The following is an 18,637-nucleotide window of genomic DNA, read 5'->3' as shown; positions in this document are numbered from 1 at the left end:
GTCAGACACGACTGAGCAACTAACACTTTCACACTTCCTGAGAGTGTCCTTGATTTAACTTTTCTCTGAAACCATTTCGTTTGGCATTATTTGGAATCTTCCAAACCAGTGAACCCTGGCTCCTTTTTAAGTCCTTTCTTGAACTTCTCTTTCTTCTCACAGTTTACTATAAGCAGCAAGAATAAACGGGCTGATGTTTTCAGTACTCTGGCTAGAAATAGATTTAGCCAGATGCCTTAATTTGTTAGCTGCATTTTCCAATTCCCATGTAACTGCACAAGCTCCTTCCCTGTGCTGTTGTCTTCAGTTCCTTGCCACACAGGCCTCTCCATGAGGCCACCCACAGTATGACCTCTTTCTCCATTTGAGTGACCAGAGACAACCCATGACAGAAGCCACAGTCTTTCATAACCTAATCTCAGAGTGGACACATACCACTTCTGTTGAATTTTATTGACCACACAGACCACCCCTGGTACAATGTAGGAAACCATACTAAGGTGTGATGGCCAGGGGGCAGGGATCATTGGGGACCACCATGGAGCCTGCTCCCACATTTCCTAAGCAGCATCATTACTTGGTAGGTTTTACAATAATCATTTTTTCCAAAAGGTCTAAAAATATGAAGTCTTATTTTTTTAATCTATGGCATGTAAGTACAGAAAAGTCTGGCAGGACCTACAGAATCGCAACGTCAGTCATACTTATTTCTGGGTATTGAGATTATGCGTGATTTTACTTTTGTTTTTGTAACTTTGTTTCCAAATGCTTTTATAATTAATTTACAATCCGAAAACACTGTTCTTTTTTTTTTTTTTTTTCCCAATGTGGAATATTCCAGGGAAAAAGAAGTTAAAGGTTGGGACAGTTTATTATTTTCAAACATTTTGTATTAAGCACTACTAGACACTTAGGTACTTCTGAAGGGAAAGGATGTAATCCTTGTTTTTAAGGAATTATGTATTTGGGAAAACATAGCTATAATATAGTGTAATAAATTCTACAGAAGAGGAATGAAAGGAGCTTAAATAAAGGGCAATACACCGAGGAACTAAGTTAAACTGACCCCTTAAAATAGCATGCAGGGACTTCCCTCATGGTCCAGTGGTTAAGACTTCCAATGCAGGGACATTGGTTTGACCTCGGATTGGGGAACTAAGAACCCACATGCCTTAGGGCATGGCCAATCAAACAAAAAACAAAAAAACTATTAAAAAAAAAGCGATAGCATGGGAAAGGGAGTGGCTGGAATAGACAGCCTTTATACCATCCTTGGAGTATGAACGTGTATTATAGTGTGAACACAATTATAGAAGTATAAGCAGGGAAATGAAGTGCCCAGATATATTTTTAAAACTCACCTTCACTTTGTTTTCATTGTTTTATCTTTAAAACACTGATCTACCTGGAATGTTGTAAATGTTACAATTCAGTGCAAGGCAAAATAAAATAAATCTCAAACATTAGTTAAGTAAACATGAGTACAATGTTTACTATCAAAAAGAACTCTGAAGTCTTAAAAGAGCTTTGAAACATTTTCAAAGTTTAATTTCTAGAAATACAGTGGACTAAACATTCCTACTTAGAAGACCTTGAAGAGTTTGAATGGTGAAATGTTCACTGTAAGGCACATTGAAAGGAGAAACTGATAAATGGCGTCAGCTGGGGAAAATACAAACTAATGAGCACCTTACTATATACATTTCTATCTCATCCTCATTTGGTACGTTGTAATATGGCACACTCCCAAAATTATTATATGTAGAGAGCAATCCTTCTCTAATACTTTATGTCCATACATTTCCATGGAGATCAGCATTGAAATGTTTACGGCCTTGAGCTCAATCAACATATGGCATGATTTTAATGTGAATCCTCTATTGTCCTGTAAGGTCATGGTATAACTGATTTCGTGTAAAACTGATTTCGTGTAAAACTGATTTCGTGTAAAACAGCTAGTTGGCAGTTCTTAACTAGTTGCTCTGCTCTTTCTCTTCCACGTTGAGTACAGTATCCACAGTTATTCCAATGTCCTGCAGTGACCAGCCTCCCTCCACTTCCAGAGGCCTTCTGGGAAAGGAAGTAGAAAGGCTGTATAGAGATGTGCGATACCCAAGCTTCATCATCCAATCAAACAAGACCTAGAAGAGAAAAAGCTTCATTATAAATACTGCACACGGTTGTGTCCCTCACGATAGTTTACGATCTCTCATTGTTAAATCATGCCCCTAGGAGTCATGAAAACAACTTTCATATCTTTCAAAGGAACTTTCCAGTGTTTAAAGCAAAACAGTATGCCACGAATTGTGAGATGTGAATGACCTTTGATACCTTTTGTTTCAAAGAAGGCCTAGGGACTACTGACACCTACAGGCAGCAGAAACATTAACAATTAGGAAAACTCCAGTCATAGGGAATGGGGAGAGTATTCACTGAAAAGGTTACGAACAAAAGGTTAGCATTTAGGGAAAAAGTCATTTAGATTACAAGTAGTCCAATCAAAATCACCCAGGAACAGTCAAAACAGACATGTCCATGTGCCAGAGACTCTGCCTTTTGATAACAGGCCATCCCTATGAATGTACTGCATTTCCTGTCATAAAGATTCCCACTGTAATTGTCCAAATTTCCACTTATTATTGCTAAAAAATGCCTGCCAAAGGATGGTGTGTTGTTTTAGAAAGAAAGCTGAATGACAGAATGTTCTCAGGGGGTGCTGGTATCAATTATACCAATTTACATGCTTATTATCAATAATTATACTTTATATCAAAATGATACTTATATCAGTTATAAGTAAATCCTGACCTACCACCATCCATGTACCTGTTGATAGTCCATGTAATAAATGTGCATTATCTCATACAATGCCATAATTTTCCAATATATGAATGTACCTTAGTTTAACCAATGCCTACATAAGCACTTATATTAATACCTTTGATCATTTGTCATTATTTCCAAAGAATAAATTCTCATAAATGAAATTACTGGGCCAAAAGATATATTTTAAAATATACACTGATAAATTATCCCACAAGAACAGTAGTCGAAATTACATTCAGATGAACAATGTGAATGTAATTTAGTAAGAATCCCTGTTCTATGCACACACTGCCCAAAACTGGATATTCTTCTTTTTAATATTTGACAATTTGATAGGTAGAAAATGGTATCCATTTTAATATGTACTTTTCTAAGTAAAACCAAACTTTTTCTTCATGTTCATCACTTGGTTTTTAATTTTTAAAATTATTTTAGCTAGCATAATCATCATTACTTTATAAATATTTATTAAATTTTTGTTGTTTAATTGCTAAGTCATGTCCAAGTCTTGCAACCCCATAGACCCCCACCAGGCTCCTCTGTCCATGGGATTTCCCAGGCAAGTTTTTTTTTTCTCTAGCTAACATAATCATTACTTTATAAATATTTATTAAATTGTTGCTGCCAAATTTTTAAATTGATGAGCTTTATACAACTTAAAATTTTTATGTAGTCTAACCTACTAGTATTTCCTATTATAGTTTATAGCAGTCTAGACATAGAAGGTTAAATGCAACAATAAGGATGGAAAGTTATTTAGATAATTACTTAGATTTTTAATGCATGCATAATGATAAATTCAAATGTACTTAAAATCAGAAATACATCAACATATTAGTAATTGGCTTTGGTGTCATATGGCAAATCAAAATTGTTTTTCTATATTCTATATTTTCTATTATTCTATACTCTTCTCTATTTTCCAAATCATTGCTAGTGAACACAATATTGTTTTTAAAAGGAAAAACAAGTCTATTAGAACAAAAAGAAAAAGCTTTAGAGAATGATCTGAAAACACATACAAGCATTGGGGCTTCTTAGATTAATAATCCATTGGGGATAATAAGAACAGAGTTAATAATAGCTGCTTCCTGAAGATTTGAAAGCATCTTACCCACTGAGCTGTGAGAATATAATTAAAACAAAAAACAAATTAAAAAAGGAAGAACTGAAAAAATCTGAATGCAGAAATCACAATTCAAGGAGGCTCAGCGTGCCTAATTTTCCAAATTTCTGTCACGTAGAGTATACATAAATCCCATTTATCCTCACCTGGTGGTAGTGCGGACAACAGACATCACATCCTCCCTGCATGGGAATAAACTGTTGCCAAATTCAACACAAATATTTCTCCAAATACGATTTTTCCTCACCTGTGAACTGCAGGACTTAAAAAACCTTCTCCTCAGGACACGCCCACTTGGACAGCGGAGAGCTACAGTCACGACCTGAGGAAAAAAGTATCCCGATGAGAATACCAACCACGGCTCTTTGTAATTCCAAAATCACTACTCCTGTGAAACACCTGTACCTAGTTCTAAGCACTCATGGGGGGGTTTGTAGAAATTTAGCTCTCAGAGTTGTACGCCAGCATTGAGGTCCGGAGAAAATTCACCTTAAACACAGAAATAATTCTTCTGAACCTGAAAAACACCTTCCCACTGCTTGGGGAGACCAATGACAGAGTCTTCCAGAGAGGGTGCCAGAGAAGTGAGGCTTCTGTCTGCCCAGACAATATCAAGACTGCAGCTGGGCTTTGAGAGAGGCCTTACCAAATCAAGATGATCCAGAGCCACCTCAGAGTCTTCAGGCAAGACAAACACTGGACTGGAAGAAAACAAAACGTTACCCGGGCCACCCCATCACTGTGGACGGGCACCATATCTACCTCATGAGAACAAGAGATGAGCCTGGAGTTAGTCCTGGCTGCTGCGGGGCTAGAAGACCCCCTTCTCCTGGGAGCAGCTTTGTTCTACATATTGAGTTCCCCGACAAGTTTTCCTCTGATTAAAGTGTTAAATAGCTAAAAAGAGCTTGCAACATGCTAGTATTTTAAAGAACATTCTGAAAAAGAAAAGAGTGGGAAAGACCTAGAGATGATCATACTAAATAAGCAAAGTCAGTCAGAAAGAGAAAGACAAATACCATATGGTATCGTTTATGTGGGGAATCTAAAAACAGATGCAGATGAACTTATTTACAAAACTGAAACAGACTCACAGACACAGAAAACAACCTTACGGTTACCAATGTGGAGGGCTAAATTAGGGGTTCGGGATCAGTAGATACGAGCTACTATATATAAAATAGATGAACAACAAGGTCCTACTTGTATAGCACAAGGAACTCTATTCAATATCCTGTAATAAACCATATGAAAAAGAATATGTATATATGTATAACTGAATGACTGTGCTGTCCACCAGAAACTAACACAACATTGTAAATCAACTCTGCTTCAATTTTAAAAAAAGAAAAGATGACAAAATCAGTCATTGATTCTGACATTCATTATTTACCCTCAGGAAACCCTTTCTGATGGTCCTATGGAAAGTGTTTTAACCCTTTCTTATGGGTAAGAAATGCACAGTTCCTAGACTAGAATGCTGTCTTTTTGTTGTTTTTAACTTTTATGAACATTATCCTAACTGTCCTGGGAGTTTTGTTCGCAGCACAGTTACAGAAATGGTGGAAATGGTTGTTTTATAGCAGCACCCACCCGCTTTAGGAAAGCCACGTTAGCAAATATTTCCATGCTAGTAGGTAGGGTGTTTGATTCACATCCAGATTGGTGCGATGTTGAGCTCTGTTACTACTTCTACTAAAGCAAAGTTTTATAATAAAACACAAACTAACAACCACAAATTAAAAGCCAATTTTGCTTATTTGTAGAACAATAAAACCTAACTTTTACAGTGAGGTTTTGTTCAAACTTTAATGATCTGAGAGGAGAATTAAAGTCAAATGCTTTCAAAGAAACTAAGGTTAAAATATAGTGACAATGTTTACCATTGGGATTAGATAAATACTTAAGAGAAATGAACAATCGTCGTTTGAAACCTAGTTACTGTTCTATTTTTACAATTACTGTGAAAGGTGGGTGTGTAATTTCTCCTAAGATTACTGACAGTCTAGTGGACTGACCTATGAACAGGTCAAAGGCCTGGAACACAATCCAAATTATGAAGTAAATCTCTGTCCCAAACACAGACTGTTAAATGAAATCTAAATGAAAAGGGGCAACACTAATTAAAATTTGGCTCCCCTTAAAATGAAATAAAATAGCATACAATAATGAAAATAGTTGCTATGGTATTATGGTAATTACATGATGATTTACAAACCTCTTTTCAAATTATCTTAAATTCTATGGTTATTGTCTTTTCAGTTTAAAAGTAGAACAGTAACATGTGGTGACTATTCTATTGTGAATTCTAGACTACCATGAGTTAGTTCCTCCTCTCATTTAAAATATCTTACCAAATTATAACTCTTTCAATAGTTGTAATATGAAATACATAATAGGCACTTAAATCAGGGTATAAGGTTTAAGAATGGCATCGTTTCAGATCCAGCTCCCCTTTCAGAAATCCATTTCGGCCATTAGCTCACTCATCTATTAGTCTGCTGCTAAGTCCAAGGAGGCTTCCACTATAACAGGAATTTTTTCATACGGCTATTGTAAAGCCTACAGAGCCACAGATACTACATATACAGAATACACACACACACACACACACACAGTGAAAACTTCATCCTGTTCTGATAACCTTTAAAATGAATGTTAGTCCCTTCCCTGAGCAACAAAGATTTATTAAGATGTCCCTCTATTCTGTGGGTGACACCACACACTTAATGGGCCTAACTTTAATAAGAAAACAGAGAATGTCCTGAAAATTAAAATCTCCACTATTCCTAAAGGTGAAATTATTCTTTTATATATGGACTCATGAAACAGCTGTGTGGCTTAGGGATTAAAATATATTAGTTATGATGGGCAAGCTTTATGTATGATGATAGATCATGATTATGGTATCAGAGCAAAGCTTCGAAGTTGACAAAATATGAAATGGTACTGTGCAGAAAGCCAGAAAAAGGAATGACTAGGTGACTGACAAAGACAAACATCCTAAAATCTGGGGTAACTGCATAGTCCTCATTGCCAATTCCAGATGTGCCTTTTTAACTTTGAAACACTTTTTTAGGGTGATGGGGTGAAGGATGGGTAGGAAAGGCACACTCTCCAAACTAGAATGCTTCCTTTTTCTTGTTTTTAACTTTTATCATGATGATGACAGTCCACACCTAAGGACTACTTTCATTATTATTAAACAGTCCAACTACAACGGAGGGGAAAGGTCAGGCAGAGACACCCGAGGGACCAGGCTAACTGCTCAGAAACAGCTCATTAGATCAAAGAGTAGGATGACCAGGTCAAGGAGAATAAACTGGGACACCCAGAGTCATCCAGGGAGGTAAAAATAAGGGCTGATGAATGACTAGCAGGGAATTATGAATTTATCCTTTGAATTCTAAGAAATCTATGCGCAGTAGCAACTGCACAGGTGGAAAACACCTTGCCCAGTGATGATTCTGACAGAATCAAAATCTTCCAAAATTTATTTTCTTTTCTTGATTAGCGTAGAATAGAATACACTGGACAAGTATCAAGTGGTAATAACTATACATTAGCGGCATTCTTCACAAAACTTTATTATATAATTTAAAGTTGCTTATACCTGATTGATACTATGTATATACATGTGATTCTCAGGTAACATGTAATTCTCAGGTAACAATTTTTTACCTTAATTTTGTTGACTTTATTAACCAAAAACAGCAAAGAGGACCAAAAATCAGAGCAAGGCCAGAGGAGAAGCAAGGAGAAGCAAGTAGGGATAGTATCGCTTCTAGAGTAAACAAGGGTTGATTAAACCCAGAGGTCTCATGCAGCCAGGAGGGACCTCAAAATCCTGCCTGTGCCTTCAGCCTCAAGTTGAGGAGATGGGATGAGACATGACTGAGGTTTATCCCAGCTCTAAAACTCCATTACTGTGACAGACACTTTAATGAGTGTAGCACAGAAGGTCATCTGTCAAGTATGGGAAAAGAGCAGAAAGGAAACAAAATGGAATGACTATGAATAACTCTTATAAAGTGGAGAGCAATACCAACTGCCTCCACGTGGAGGTATCTTGACCTTTCCAGAGTTACAGACCTAAGATTCTGAAGAACACCCTCCTTCTACCTGTGGTTGCAAAAAGGTACAATTTCAAAGGATTCACTGACCACCTGACGTCTATTGTCACTGGTGACAGACTGGTGTTCTGTAGGAATAAGGTCATGTGCTTTAAAGCTGGAGAAAAGTCTTAAAAGGCGTTCCCTGTCAACCTGAGCTGTACTTCGTTACTCCCTTATTGTAAGTGGTTGTCACGGATACCAACCCAGAGTTTGAGAGGTGAAGGTGTAGGAGGGTCAGGACATCATATCATACGGGTGTGGATGTGATGGGTGTAACAGGGAGGAATCAGACCTTTGGTTTTTCCTTACATTATGTTTCTCCTGGGACTGTGATTCTCCTGGGATTGACTGCACACTTCATTGTGTCTGTAAGACTTTCAGAATTTTCCTCAGTATTTTAGCATCCAAAATACTAACTTACGTGCTGCAAATGTGTTGGCAAAAATGAGACCCTCCAGCGCATTCACGGCTGCCCCAGAAATAGTTTTCAGGGAGTGTAACAGTCACTGAGAGTCAAGAAATGGAAAACCATCCAGCTTTCCTTTGCCTACGCCATTTCACAGCTTTAAAGATGTGCTTCTGTACATTAGCGACTGAGTGAAAATGAGCTGGGTAACCGCAGGAAGGCAGCACAGATTACGGCAAAGCGGTTGGGCAGAGGACACATGCAGAGTCGGGGTCCAGTCCAACCCTGACCCCAAACAGCAAACCATCTTCCAATTCAAACACCTGCAAAGTAGCTGCATCCTTCATTTTCTCTTTTTTAATGGAAAAACTACAATTTGAAGTCATCTGCCTATTTTGATTCTATTTTAATAGGCAGCTCATTTGATGACTTAACATTCTGAAAAAGACCACACATCCAATCTCTGCCCAATGAAGTGGGAGGGCTTTAAAACACAAGCTCAGCAGACAGAAGGCTTCCAAAATAGGGCTTGACTGAAGCATTTGATACCACCCCATGTTTGAAACAAGACCTAATCATGGTGCAAACACATAAACACTGTACTATTTTTTCTTTCTAAACCCAAATGTAGGTAAGACATACTTAATTGATGTTAAAGAAAATTAAAAATACATTGGTTTTCAAAGAAAAAAAAGATAAGCTTACTTCTTCAGCTGTTTCAGGAGGTTCTTCAGGTAAATCAAGAACCTAAAGAAAAGTAAGTATTTAGTAACAGGAATATAAACAGAAGAAGAAAAAAATAACCTTGAAGAGAAGAGTTCCTTCCAAACATAGAGTTTGGACATATCTATGCTTAATGAAGTCTTTTCTTTTAATATACATTTATAATATGTTTACAATGAGAGGCTCAATAAACATTTTTGGATAAGCAACTCTGTGCTAACAATACATCATAAAAATAGAATTTGGAAAAACAAAAACAGATCTCAGATGACAGCTGCTAATCTATACCCATTTACAGAACGTTATGTTTATGCTGTTCTAAGATATTACATAAAAATGTACTACTAAAGAAACAGAGGATGCAATACACTGGAAACTACTTATAGGGAACACAGCTTAGCAGCTTTCCCTAAGACTCAATAGAAACAACTTATTTCAGCCTTAACCAGCTCCAAATCTGTCTTCTTAGGGATTAAAGATTTGAAAGAAAAGAAGGAATAATAAACCTGGACATCACTCCAGAGTGAATGGTTGCTAACTCATTCCCTAATAGGGGCACTGAGGACAATGATATATTCATGTTAATAACGTTAGCCACTCAACTAAGCTCCAATACTTTGGCCACCTGATGTAAACAGCTGATTCATTGGAAAAGACCCTGATGCTGGGAAAGACTGAAGGGGAAAGGAGAAGGGGGCAGCAGAAGAAAAGATGGTTGGAAGGCATCACTGACTCAATGAACATGAGTCTGAGCAAACTCTGGGAGATAGTGGAGGACAGAGGAACCTGGCATGCTGCAGTCCATAGGGTCAGAAAGAGTTAGACATAACTGAGCGACTAAACAACAAAATAGATGACTTCATTGTATCTTAGGTCCCCAAAGGAATGTCTCCGTTAGTAAATATGGCATTTTTTGTTTCTACATAATTACTTCCTTAAAAAGAACTGTTTACTAAATGTACTATCATTTATCTTCCTAGATTCCTTGTAAGTTTGGCTCAGAATGCTAGTATTTAACAAGAAAAGTGATTCTTAATGAAGCTGAAGTGATTCTTAATGAAGACACCATCTGGATTCCCTCAGTATACCACTTCCACCCAAAGAACAATATCCGTACTGTACACAGATACAGCTCAGTGACCAGATATTAAGTAATGAACCTCCTTCTTTGTGGGCTGCTCAGCGGGTGGTGAAACTCTGGTTAGAGGCATAGGCAAGTTCCGTCTCTTTGCTGCTTCTCTGTTTGATGTTTCAAAAGATGTCTGACTCTCACTATCAAGCTCCAAATCTTCATCACCCTGGCCAAAAGCAAACTCAATTCAGAAGTGAAGTCACTACATAGAGCAGTTGCATTTTATGTTGCCATCTTTCACATTACCTTTCTTACCAATCCTTGACCGTTTCATGACATATTTACCATTATGAAATGGATACAAACATTCTGCTTCACTGTCAGAATCCTGTTTACCCCTACTGGATCATCTTCTTTAGGAGATGATGAAAGGTACAGTGTAAACAGAAAGCAAAAAAAAAGTCTTTGGGACAGAAAGGATCTTACACAAAAAAATCTACAGCCAGTTCCTCTAAAAATGAATTTATGAAAATCCTTTTTTCTCTGAAAGAGAACTTAACGTTGTAAACTTTCACTTGCAAACGACAAAATTTATACTCAGTGCCAAAGGAAGAGAGTCAAAGGTCAATTTGACTTCACAAAAACAGAGCTAAACAGAATGAATATAATGTGAGCTTATAATACCCAAGAGATTTGGATGCCCTCATATAAAAGATGTGATTTAGTCAACAGTTTTCTCAGACTGCCTTAAGTTAGAACTTTTCACGGATCTAAGTTATATGCTCTTTAGGCACCAAAAACCACTTAAACATTTGACATACAAATATGACCAATAAAAACTCAATATATATATATATATATAAAACTGATATATAAACATTATTAATAAAGACTCATAAAATAGACTGGAATAATAATTTGCAATTTAAAAAAATTAGTATATGTTAAAGGAAACATAAATAATAGCAGAATTAAAAAATATGAAATGAGAATATTTTCTAACCCCAAGTTTATGACCATTGCTTAACTTCCAGGTTTCACCCGTCATCTGATAAAAGCGTTCTTCCAGCTTTTTCAGTTTCATTTCCTGGCTAGGTTTTAGAACATTCTCTATGTATCTGCCAACCTGTTCAAAAAAAAAAAAAAAAAAATCAGGTGACTATACATTAACACCCCTAAGATTTTATTTACATTGTCTATAAAGTTGTAAATAAGAACCAGGTAAGAAGTGATGTTTTAACACTAATTCAGTTTTGCCAAAAAACCTACATCCTCCACTGTTGCATCACTCTCTAAAAATTTGCATTTGTACATAATGCAAAGAAAAACAACTGTTTTATCCTTCTGCTTGTATGGCAGTCTGCCGATATATCCTTTAATGGGTTTTCAGTGCAACAAAAACCTACTAAGGTTGGTGATATAAGTATGCCCAAGTGCTACCTGACATTTCAAGATCATAAAAATAACTGTTAGATGATCATCCATGGTAAATGCAACTTCTAGTTAGCAAAACCAATCTTGCATAGGATGAAGCAAAAGCAGTGCTCAGAGGTAAAGTTATGGCTATAAATATCTAATTAAAGAAGAAGAAAAGATACCAAATCATTAACTTTACATCATAAAACTCTTGAAAAAGAACAAGTTAAACACAAAGCTGCCACATGAAAGCAAATAATAAAGAAGACATAAAAACAGGGACTAGAATAAAAAAACAACAGAACCAGTGACACCAAAAAGTGGTTCTTTGAAAAAAAATTAACAAACCTTTAACTTGACTAAGAAAAAGAGATGACTACCATAATTGGAAATGACTGTAGAGAAACTGAGACCCTCAGAAATTGCTGGTGGACATACAAAATGGTGTGGAAAATAGTTTGGCAGTTCCTCAAGAAGTTAATATATAGAATTACCATATGACCCAGCAATTCCATTTCTATGTATATAGCCTCAAAGAATTGAAAATAAGTTCTCAAACATTTGCACACAAATATTCACAGCAGCATTATCCACAATAATCCAAAGGTGGAAACAACCTGTCCATCAAGTGAACAGACAAACAGATTTTGATCCATCCATACTGTGGAATATGACTCAGTCATAGAAGGAATGAAGTGCTGATTTATGCTATATGGATGAACCCTGGAAAACATTAGGCAAGGGAAAGAAGTCAGACACAAAAGGTCACACGTTATATGATTTCACTTGTATGAAACATTCAGACAGATCCATACAAACAGAAAGCAGACTGCTGGTTGCCAGAGGATGGAAGGAGTGAGGAATGGGGAAATAACTGTTTGATGGGTGTGGGGTTTTCTTCTGGGGTGATGAAAATGTTTTGGAACTAGACAGAGGTAGTGGTTGTACAACACTGTGAATATTCTAAATGCCACTGAATTACGGGTTTCCCTAGTAGCTCAGCTGATAAAGAATCCGCTTGCAATGCGGGAGACCTGGATTTGATCCCTGGATTGGGAAGATCCCCTGGAGAAGGGAACGGCTACTCACTCCAGTATTCTGGCCTGGAGAATTCCATGGACTGTATAGTCCATGGGGTGGCAAAAAGTTGGACACGACTAAGCGACTTTCACTTTTACTTCTCAATGTTTATACCTTTTAATTCTTTTAGATGGGCTATAAGGGTGATGGGCAGTAAGGCCAGGCGTGAAGACAGCTCTCTGAAGTGAAGTGAAAGTTGCTCAGTTGTGACCTAAATTTGAAATTTCCCCAGATATTTTTGTATTTTCTCTATATACTTTCCAAAAAATAGGCTTTACCTTTTTTTTTTTTAATATGGACCATTTTTAAAGTCTTTATTGAATTTGAATTTGTTACAATATTGCTTCTGCTTTATGTTGTGATTTTTTTTTGGCCATGAGGCAAGTGGCATAGCTCCCTGACCAGGGATCGAACCTGCAGCTCCTGCATTGAATGGCAAAGTCTTAACCTCTGGACCGCCAGGGAAATCTCCTAGGCTTTACCTTTTCACCCTGTGCCTCTTGTTGTTTTTTCCTCACAAGTTTTTTCCTTTTCTCATTCTTCTCTTCTTCTTCTAAGATAGCAAAACATAGAAGTGCTTTTTAATTCCCATGTATCAGTAAGTTGAATGTTATTTTTCTCTGAAAATCATCTGTAGATCTTCACATTTGGGGAGAGAAAAGTCTCCAAAAAACAGACTTATTTTTCAAATAATAAAGATAAGAGACACAGACAGTTGAAACACAGAAATCTGCAAGAAATTTCTTTTTGTAAGAAATGTCAATCTGTAGGAAAAGGTCTGTTCTGAAACAAAAACTTTCTGACATGTATTAATATTGCATGTTACGGTTTTGGTAGGGAGACTTCAAGAATAGTGATGGTGGGTTTTTTTTTCTGCAGGTGTCGGATAGGGTTTAGCAGCTCTACAGAAGCCCATTCCCACACATGAGGTGCAGAATACTTTGCTGCAGCCATTTGGTCACCCTTGGACATGATGGTAAAAGCAATATACCTAGATTCTCAACGTGGGGTGTGAGTGGCAACCCTTGCAGTGACTTAACCAATATTAGATTATAAGCCACTGAATGTCAAGAGAAGGGATCTCTGCTGTTGTATAGACCTTTTAAAGTTTGGGTTGGAAATTATATAGTTTCAGATGTATATACAAGAAAAAAGAACAATTTCTCATAAAAATTTTGGGGTATAGCCCATTAAAAATTGTTAACTAAAGTTGTAAGTATTACTCTACCATAAAATTACGCAGCACAAATTAATGGTATAATGATGCTTATTGTGCAAAAGTTCTTGAACAAAGGAAAGAAATTTCAGTAGATAAGTGTAAAAGGGTAGCATAAACAATAAACTTACCTTTCAAATAAACTTGGGAAGGTTTAAACGAGTTAACCCATGAGGTAGTCACAGAAATAATTAATGTAAGAAGAGCAAGCAGTAGGAAAATCCGGCCACATAGCAAAATCAGATCTTTGATTCCTTATAAAGGTTAAAAAAATTATAATTACAATTCAAAACATTTTTCTTGACACTAATAATGAGTACTAATACATTAGAAGATTATCTGTACTAGAAAAGTACAGTTAAAGTTAAGGTATGTAACTGTCTTAAGATTTTTCATATAGTCTCCTTTGGTCAACAGAATTCATCATGACTGTCATTACCAGAACAAGTTTTCAGAAAACGATTCTAGAACATCTTCTCTCTCAGGAATATAAGTATAATCTGAGTAACTGGCTACATTATAAATATATGACTATCAATAATGCATAAATTCTGGTTTCCTTTCTGCCCAGAGAAGGAAAGAAAATAATCCACATAATTGGGAATTAAACTGTGATAATATCATCTTATCAAATTCTAGTTCTATTTAAAAAAATCCACTTCCACTGAAACACCAAATTCTTCTCACAGGTAAATTATGCAACTCTGTACTTCTCTATTGCTCAATATTTACTTCATCATTTGTAAATAAATTTACTAGATACACATTTGCCTAGAAAAAATTAAAATTTTAGTACTTGATTTTTACTATTTTAAGAACCAAATGAAAATTAATCAGCAAAAATGTAACAAGTACCTTCTTTGTGTAATACACTTTGCCAAATGATAGGGAGTGTACGTATAAAGCTGGATTAAAAATGGTTTCCACCCTCCACGAATTTCTAGTTTTGTTGTGTAATTCTCAAAAGTTACCAGGCAAAAGTACAGAGGAACTATCTTACCAGTGTGATGGGGACTAGCGGTTAGTCAAATAACTAAGAATTAATGAAGGAATCGTATATACAGACTTAAATATTTTATTTTTAACTGAAAACAGATATACATGCACACATACATACATATACACACACACATACATATCATATATCATCCTTAAAAAAATAAGCAATTTAAATTTGTTTAAAGTTTTTTTGTTTTCTTTTGCATTACAGCCCCTCCACCTTTGCCAGCATTAACTACTGATTCAGGTATTGTTCAATATGACATGTAATTAACTCTAGAGTACTATGATCATTTCAAAAGTAATGTGATAACTAGAGTATTCCTATTTAGAGAAACAAATGCTTTATGGAATTTATGTTCCATAACACTGCTTTTTGTTCTAACAAGCAAGCAATTTCAAATGGGAATACAAAAGAACTAGATTTATGTGTACACCTCTCAAGTAAGAAATTTTTTAATTAAGTTGAGGTGTTTTGTTTATACTATGCTCAAGAGCCCATATGCAGGACACTTCAAAGGATAACAAATGTGATGAACCAGTATTAAAACATTTAGCTTAAGTATAAGTAAAAATGTATCAGCAATGAATGCTTGTACAGAGTAGAAAAAAAAAGGATCATTTCTCAGTCTATGTCCAAAAATATAGCAAAGGTGAATGAACATGTCTGAATTCTCTTTGGTAATTCAATTTGTAGCTCCAGCTAAAAGTAGCAGTATCTCTAAGTCCTGGTCCAAACCTAACTAGCCCTGCAGCTGTTGCACTGAGATGTATGATTTTTAAAATAGACTAAAATACTGTTGCTATATATTTGCAGAACCAGTAACAAGAAACCAAAGTAGACCACCCCCAGTTCACAATTGTGAGAGGATTCTAGAAGAAAGGAGTTAAGTGAAAATGTATAAGTGGAAAGGCTACCAGGAGCCCAGTTGCATTTTCTAGAATTTTTTACTTTTATTATATTAGATATTGTGATAAATGATGGGAATACAAAAAAAGAAGAAGGGTTGGGGGGGCCTCTGTCCTCAAGAAGTATATTATCCTGTGGTCAGAGCTTATTGTGTGAACATCTTCTTCAACCCTGAGTAACCACCTTCTCATTGACTAGTGACTCAAATGATAGTGCAAAGTAGATTATAGATGAGCAGAGTAATGGTGAATTCTGTAAGGTAAAGAAGCAGGTAGATTCTGGAATAAGTGTGAATTTAACATCTGTGTATCATTTAGATAAAGATCTTGTTAGATTCCAGTATGGCTGTTTCCAATATGGAAACTTCTAGAGAATGTCTGTAGATTTTTTAAAAGTCATTTTATTTTAATTTCTTATTTCATGCAACGTTCTGGGTACCTGACTTCTTGGGGGTAGGGGTAAAGAGAGGAAATATACAAAGTTAAATTTCATCACGGTCTCTTAATTCCCTTCTTCCCTCTCTCTTTCCTTCTCATCCATTCATTGATTTATGCATGCATGCAGCGACTAGGGATTGAACACCTACCTGCCTTCTGCAGCGAGAGTGCAAGTCCTAACCAATTCCAGGGAATTCTCATAGTGGCCAATTTTAGAAGTGAGTTTAATAAGGGAGACAGACATGTAAACAGATCATTAATATGTCCAAAAATGAATGAATTTTCCACCAGTCCATGTTTCCTTTCATTTTTCCCTTTATTACTGGTACCACCAAGTGCTTGAAGTTGTTCTCTGCCACATGTAGGAGTTATCCTTGAATCTCTCCTTTCCCTCACCCAAATCATTAACCCATCAACAACCCTGCTGATTCTACTTGGCTAAAATCCCAAGTCCGTGCACATTTCACCTCCTCTGTTATCCTAGTCCAGGCCAACTGTCATCATGACTTCCCTACTTCAGAAGGCTAACATGCCTCACTGCTTCTGCTGTAGCATCCCCACAAAACATTCTCCACACAGAACCCAGTGACCTCTGAAAAGCCTTAAGTAAGTCCCTTAACCTCACTATATCTCAGTTTCTGCCACTTAATGACAGAAAGCAAAGAGGAACTAAAGAGCTTCTTGATGAGTGTGAAAGAAGAGAGTGAAAAAGCTGGCTTAAAATTCAACATTCAAACAACTAAGATCATGGCATCCAGTCCCATCACCTCATGGCAAATACATGGGGGGAAAGTGGAAACAGTGACAAATTTTATTTTCTTGGGCTCCAAAATCACTGCAGATGGTGACTGCAGCCATGAAATTAAGACACTTGCTCCTTGGAAGAAAAGCTATGACAAACCTAGACAGTGTATTAAATCGCAAAGACACCGCTTAGCTGACAAAAGTCTGTATGGTCAAAGCTATGGTTTTTCCAGTAGTTATGTACAGATGTGAGAGATGGACCATAAAGAAGGCTGAGGACAAGAAGACTTGATGCTTTCCAACTGTGGTGCTGAAAAAGACTGTGGAGAGTCCCTTGGAATGCAGGGGAAGCAAACCAGTCAATCCTAAAGGAAATCAACCCTGAATGTTCATTGGAAGGACTGATGCTGAAGCTCCAGTACTTTGGCCACCTGATGCGAAGAAATGACTCACTGGAAAAGACCCTGATGCTGGGAAAGATTGAAGGCAGGAGGAGACGGGGGTAAGAGAGGATGAGATAGTTGGATGGCATCACCGACTCAATGGACATGAATTTGAGCAACCTCCAGGAGATAGTGAAGAACAAAGAAGCCTAGTGTGCCGAAGTCCATGGGGTTGCTGTCAGAGTCGGACACCACTTAGCGACTGAATAACAAAAATAGGGATTATAATAGTACCCATCTTTTTGCCTTTCATACTGATTGTAAAGAGGATTAGATGAGATAATAAATGAACAGCATTTAGAATTTGGTGCTAAATGAATGTTACTGGTACTATCTTGAGCCAATCTCCCTCTGTGTCTCCTTGATCCAGTCTCAATGGTCTTCATCCTTTTCCTCCAACGAGTCACAATTCCTTTGTCTGGAATATTTTCCGGCTTTTCAGAGAGTTGATTCTTTATCATTTAAAGCTCGGCTTAAATTCCTCAGCAGGTTTTTTCTTTCTTTTTCAGCATTCAACACAATTTGAAAGTCGTGTATATATTTGTTCCTGTGCTTTCTGGCTCTGTTCCCTTACACGCAACACCTCACCAGATCTAGGCGACTTTTTCAGCCACCGGGAATCAACTTCCTCCAGACCCCGACCCAGAACTGAATCCGGAAGAGGGAGGCCGGCGCGGTGCAACCTGGGAGTCGTAGTCAAAGCCACCCAGAGGCATCGCGGCTGGAAAACGGAAATTCAACGCAGTGTTCATGGGGCCGTTACCCGAGTTTGAGGGTCAAACGGGAAAAGCCAACACTTACCCAGGTCTGGTTTCCCACGCCGGAGCTCCAGACACAAGAGGGGGAGAGCAGAGAGTAGAAAAATACCAACTACCCCACGAGAAGCCATAGTGACGGGAGCCCCGCTTCCGGTCGGAAGGCCCGCCCCTTCCGGCTGCACCTCCCTGGGAAAATGGAGTGGAGACCTTGTTAAGGGAGGAATTTGGGGAAACAGGTAGACCCTGAAGCAGGGTCGTTGATCAGATTGAGGTGAGCCCAGGTTTTTGAACTCATAATCTGTAGCGTTAGAACAAATGCAGGACACCTCACGTCACGTGGGCGGTGAGACGGCCTCGCTGGCACCC

General features: G+C 37.3%; 1 protein-coding gene across 2 annotated transcripts; it reads right to left on the bottom strand.

Annotated features, from left to right (window-relative positions):
* Window positions 1-1,522: 1,522 nt before the first annotated feature.
* UBXN8 (UBX domain protein 8) lies at window positions 1,523-18,521 on the bottom strand. 2 transcript variants are annotated; one of them, XM_061134907.1, is made up of 8 exons: window positions 18,315-18,521; window positions 14,112-14,234; window positions 13,247-13,317; window positions 11,272-11,394; window positions 10,357-10,494; window positions 9,179-9,220; window positions 4,200-4,274; window positions 1,523-2,141 (listed from the first exon to the last, which is right to left on the bottom strand). In XM_061134907.1, the coding sequence occupies exons 1-8, from the start codon at window positions 18,400-18,402 to the stop codon at window positions 1,974-1,976; spliced, it is 828 nt and encodes a 275-aa protein (XP_060990890.1). In that variant the 5' UTR covers window positions 18,403-18,521; the 3' UTR covers window positions 1,523-1,973. The 2 variants fall into 2 exon arrangements, with proteins under 2 accessions (XP_060990890.1, XP_060990891.1); XM_061134908.1 differs by lacking the exon at window positions 14,112-14,234 and having other exon boundaries at window positions 18,315-18,445.
* Window positions 18,522-18,637: the final 116 nt, after the last annotated feature.

Source organism: Dama dama, chromosome 32 (assembly GCF_033118175.1).
Source record: "Dama dama isolate Ldn47 chromosome 32, ASM3311817v1, whole genome shotgun sequence".
In the NCBI taxonomy this organism is placed as follows: Eukaryota; Metazoa; Chordata; class Mammalia; order Artiodactyla; family Cervidae; genus Dama; species Dama dama.
This window is presented reverse-complemented; position numbering and strand designations above follow the sequence as displayed.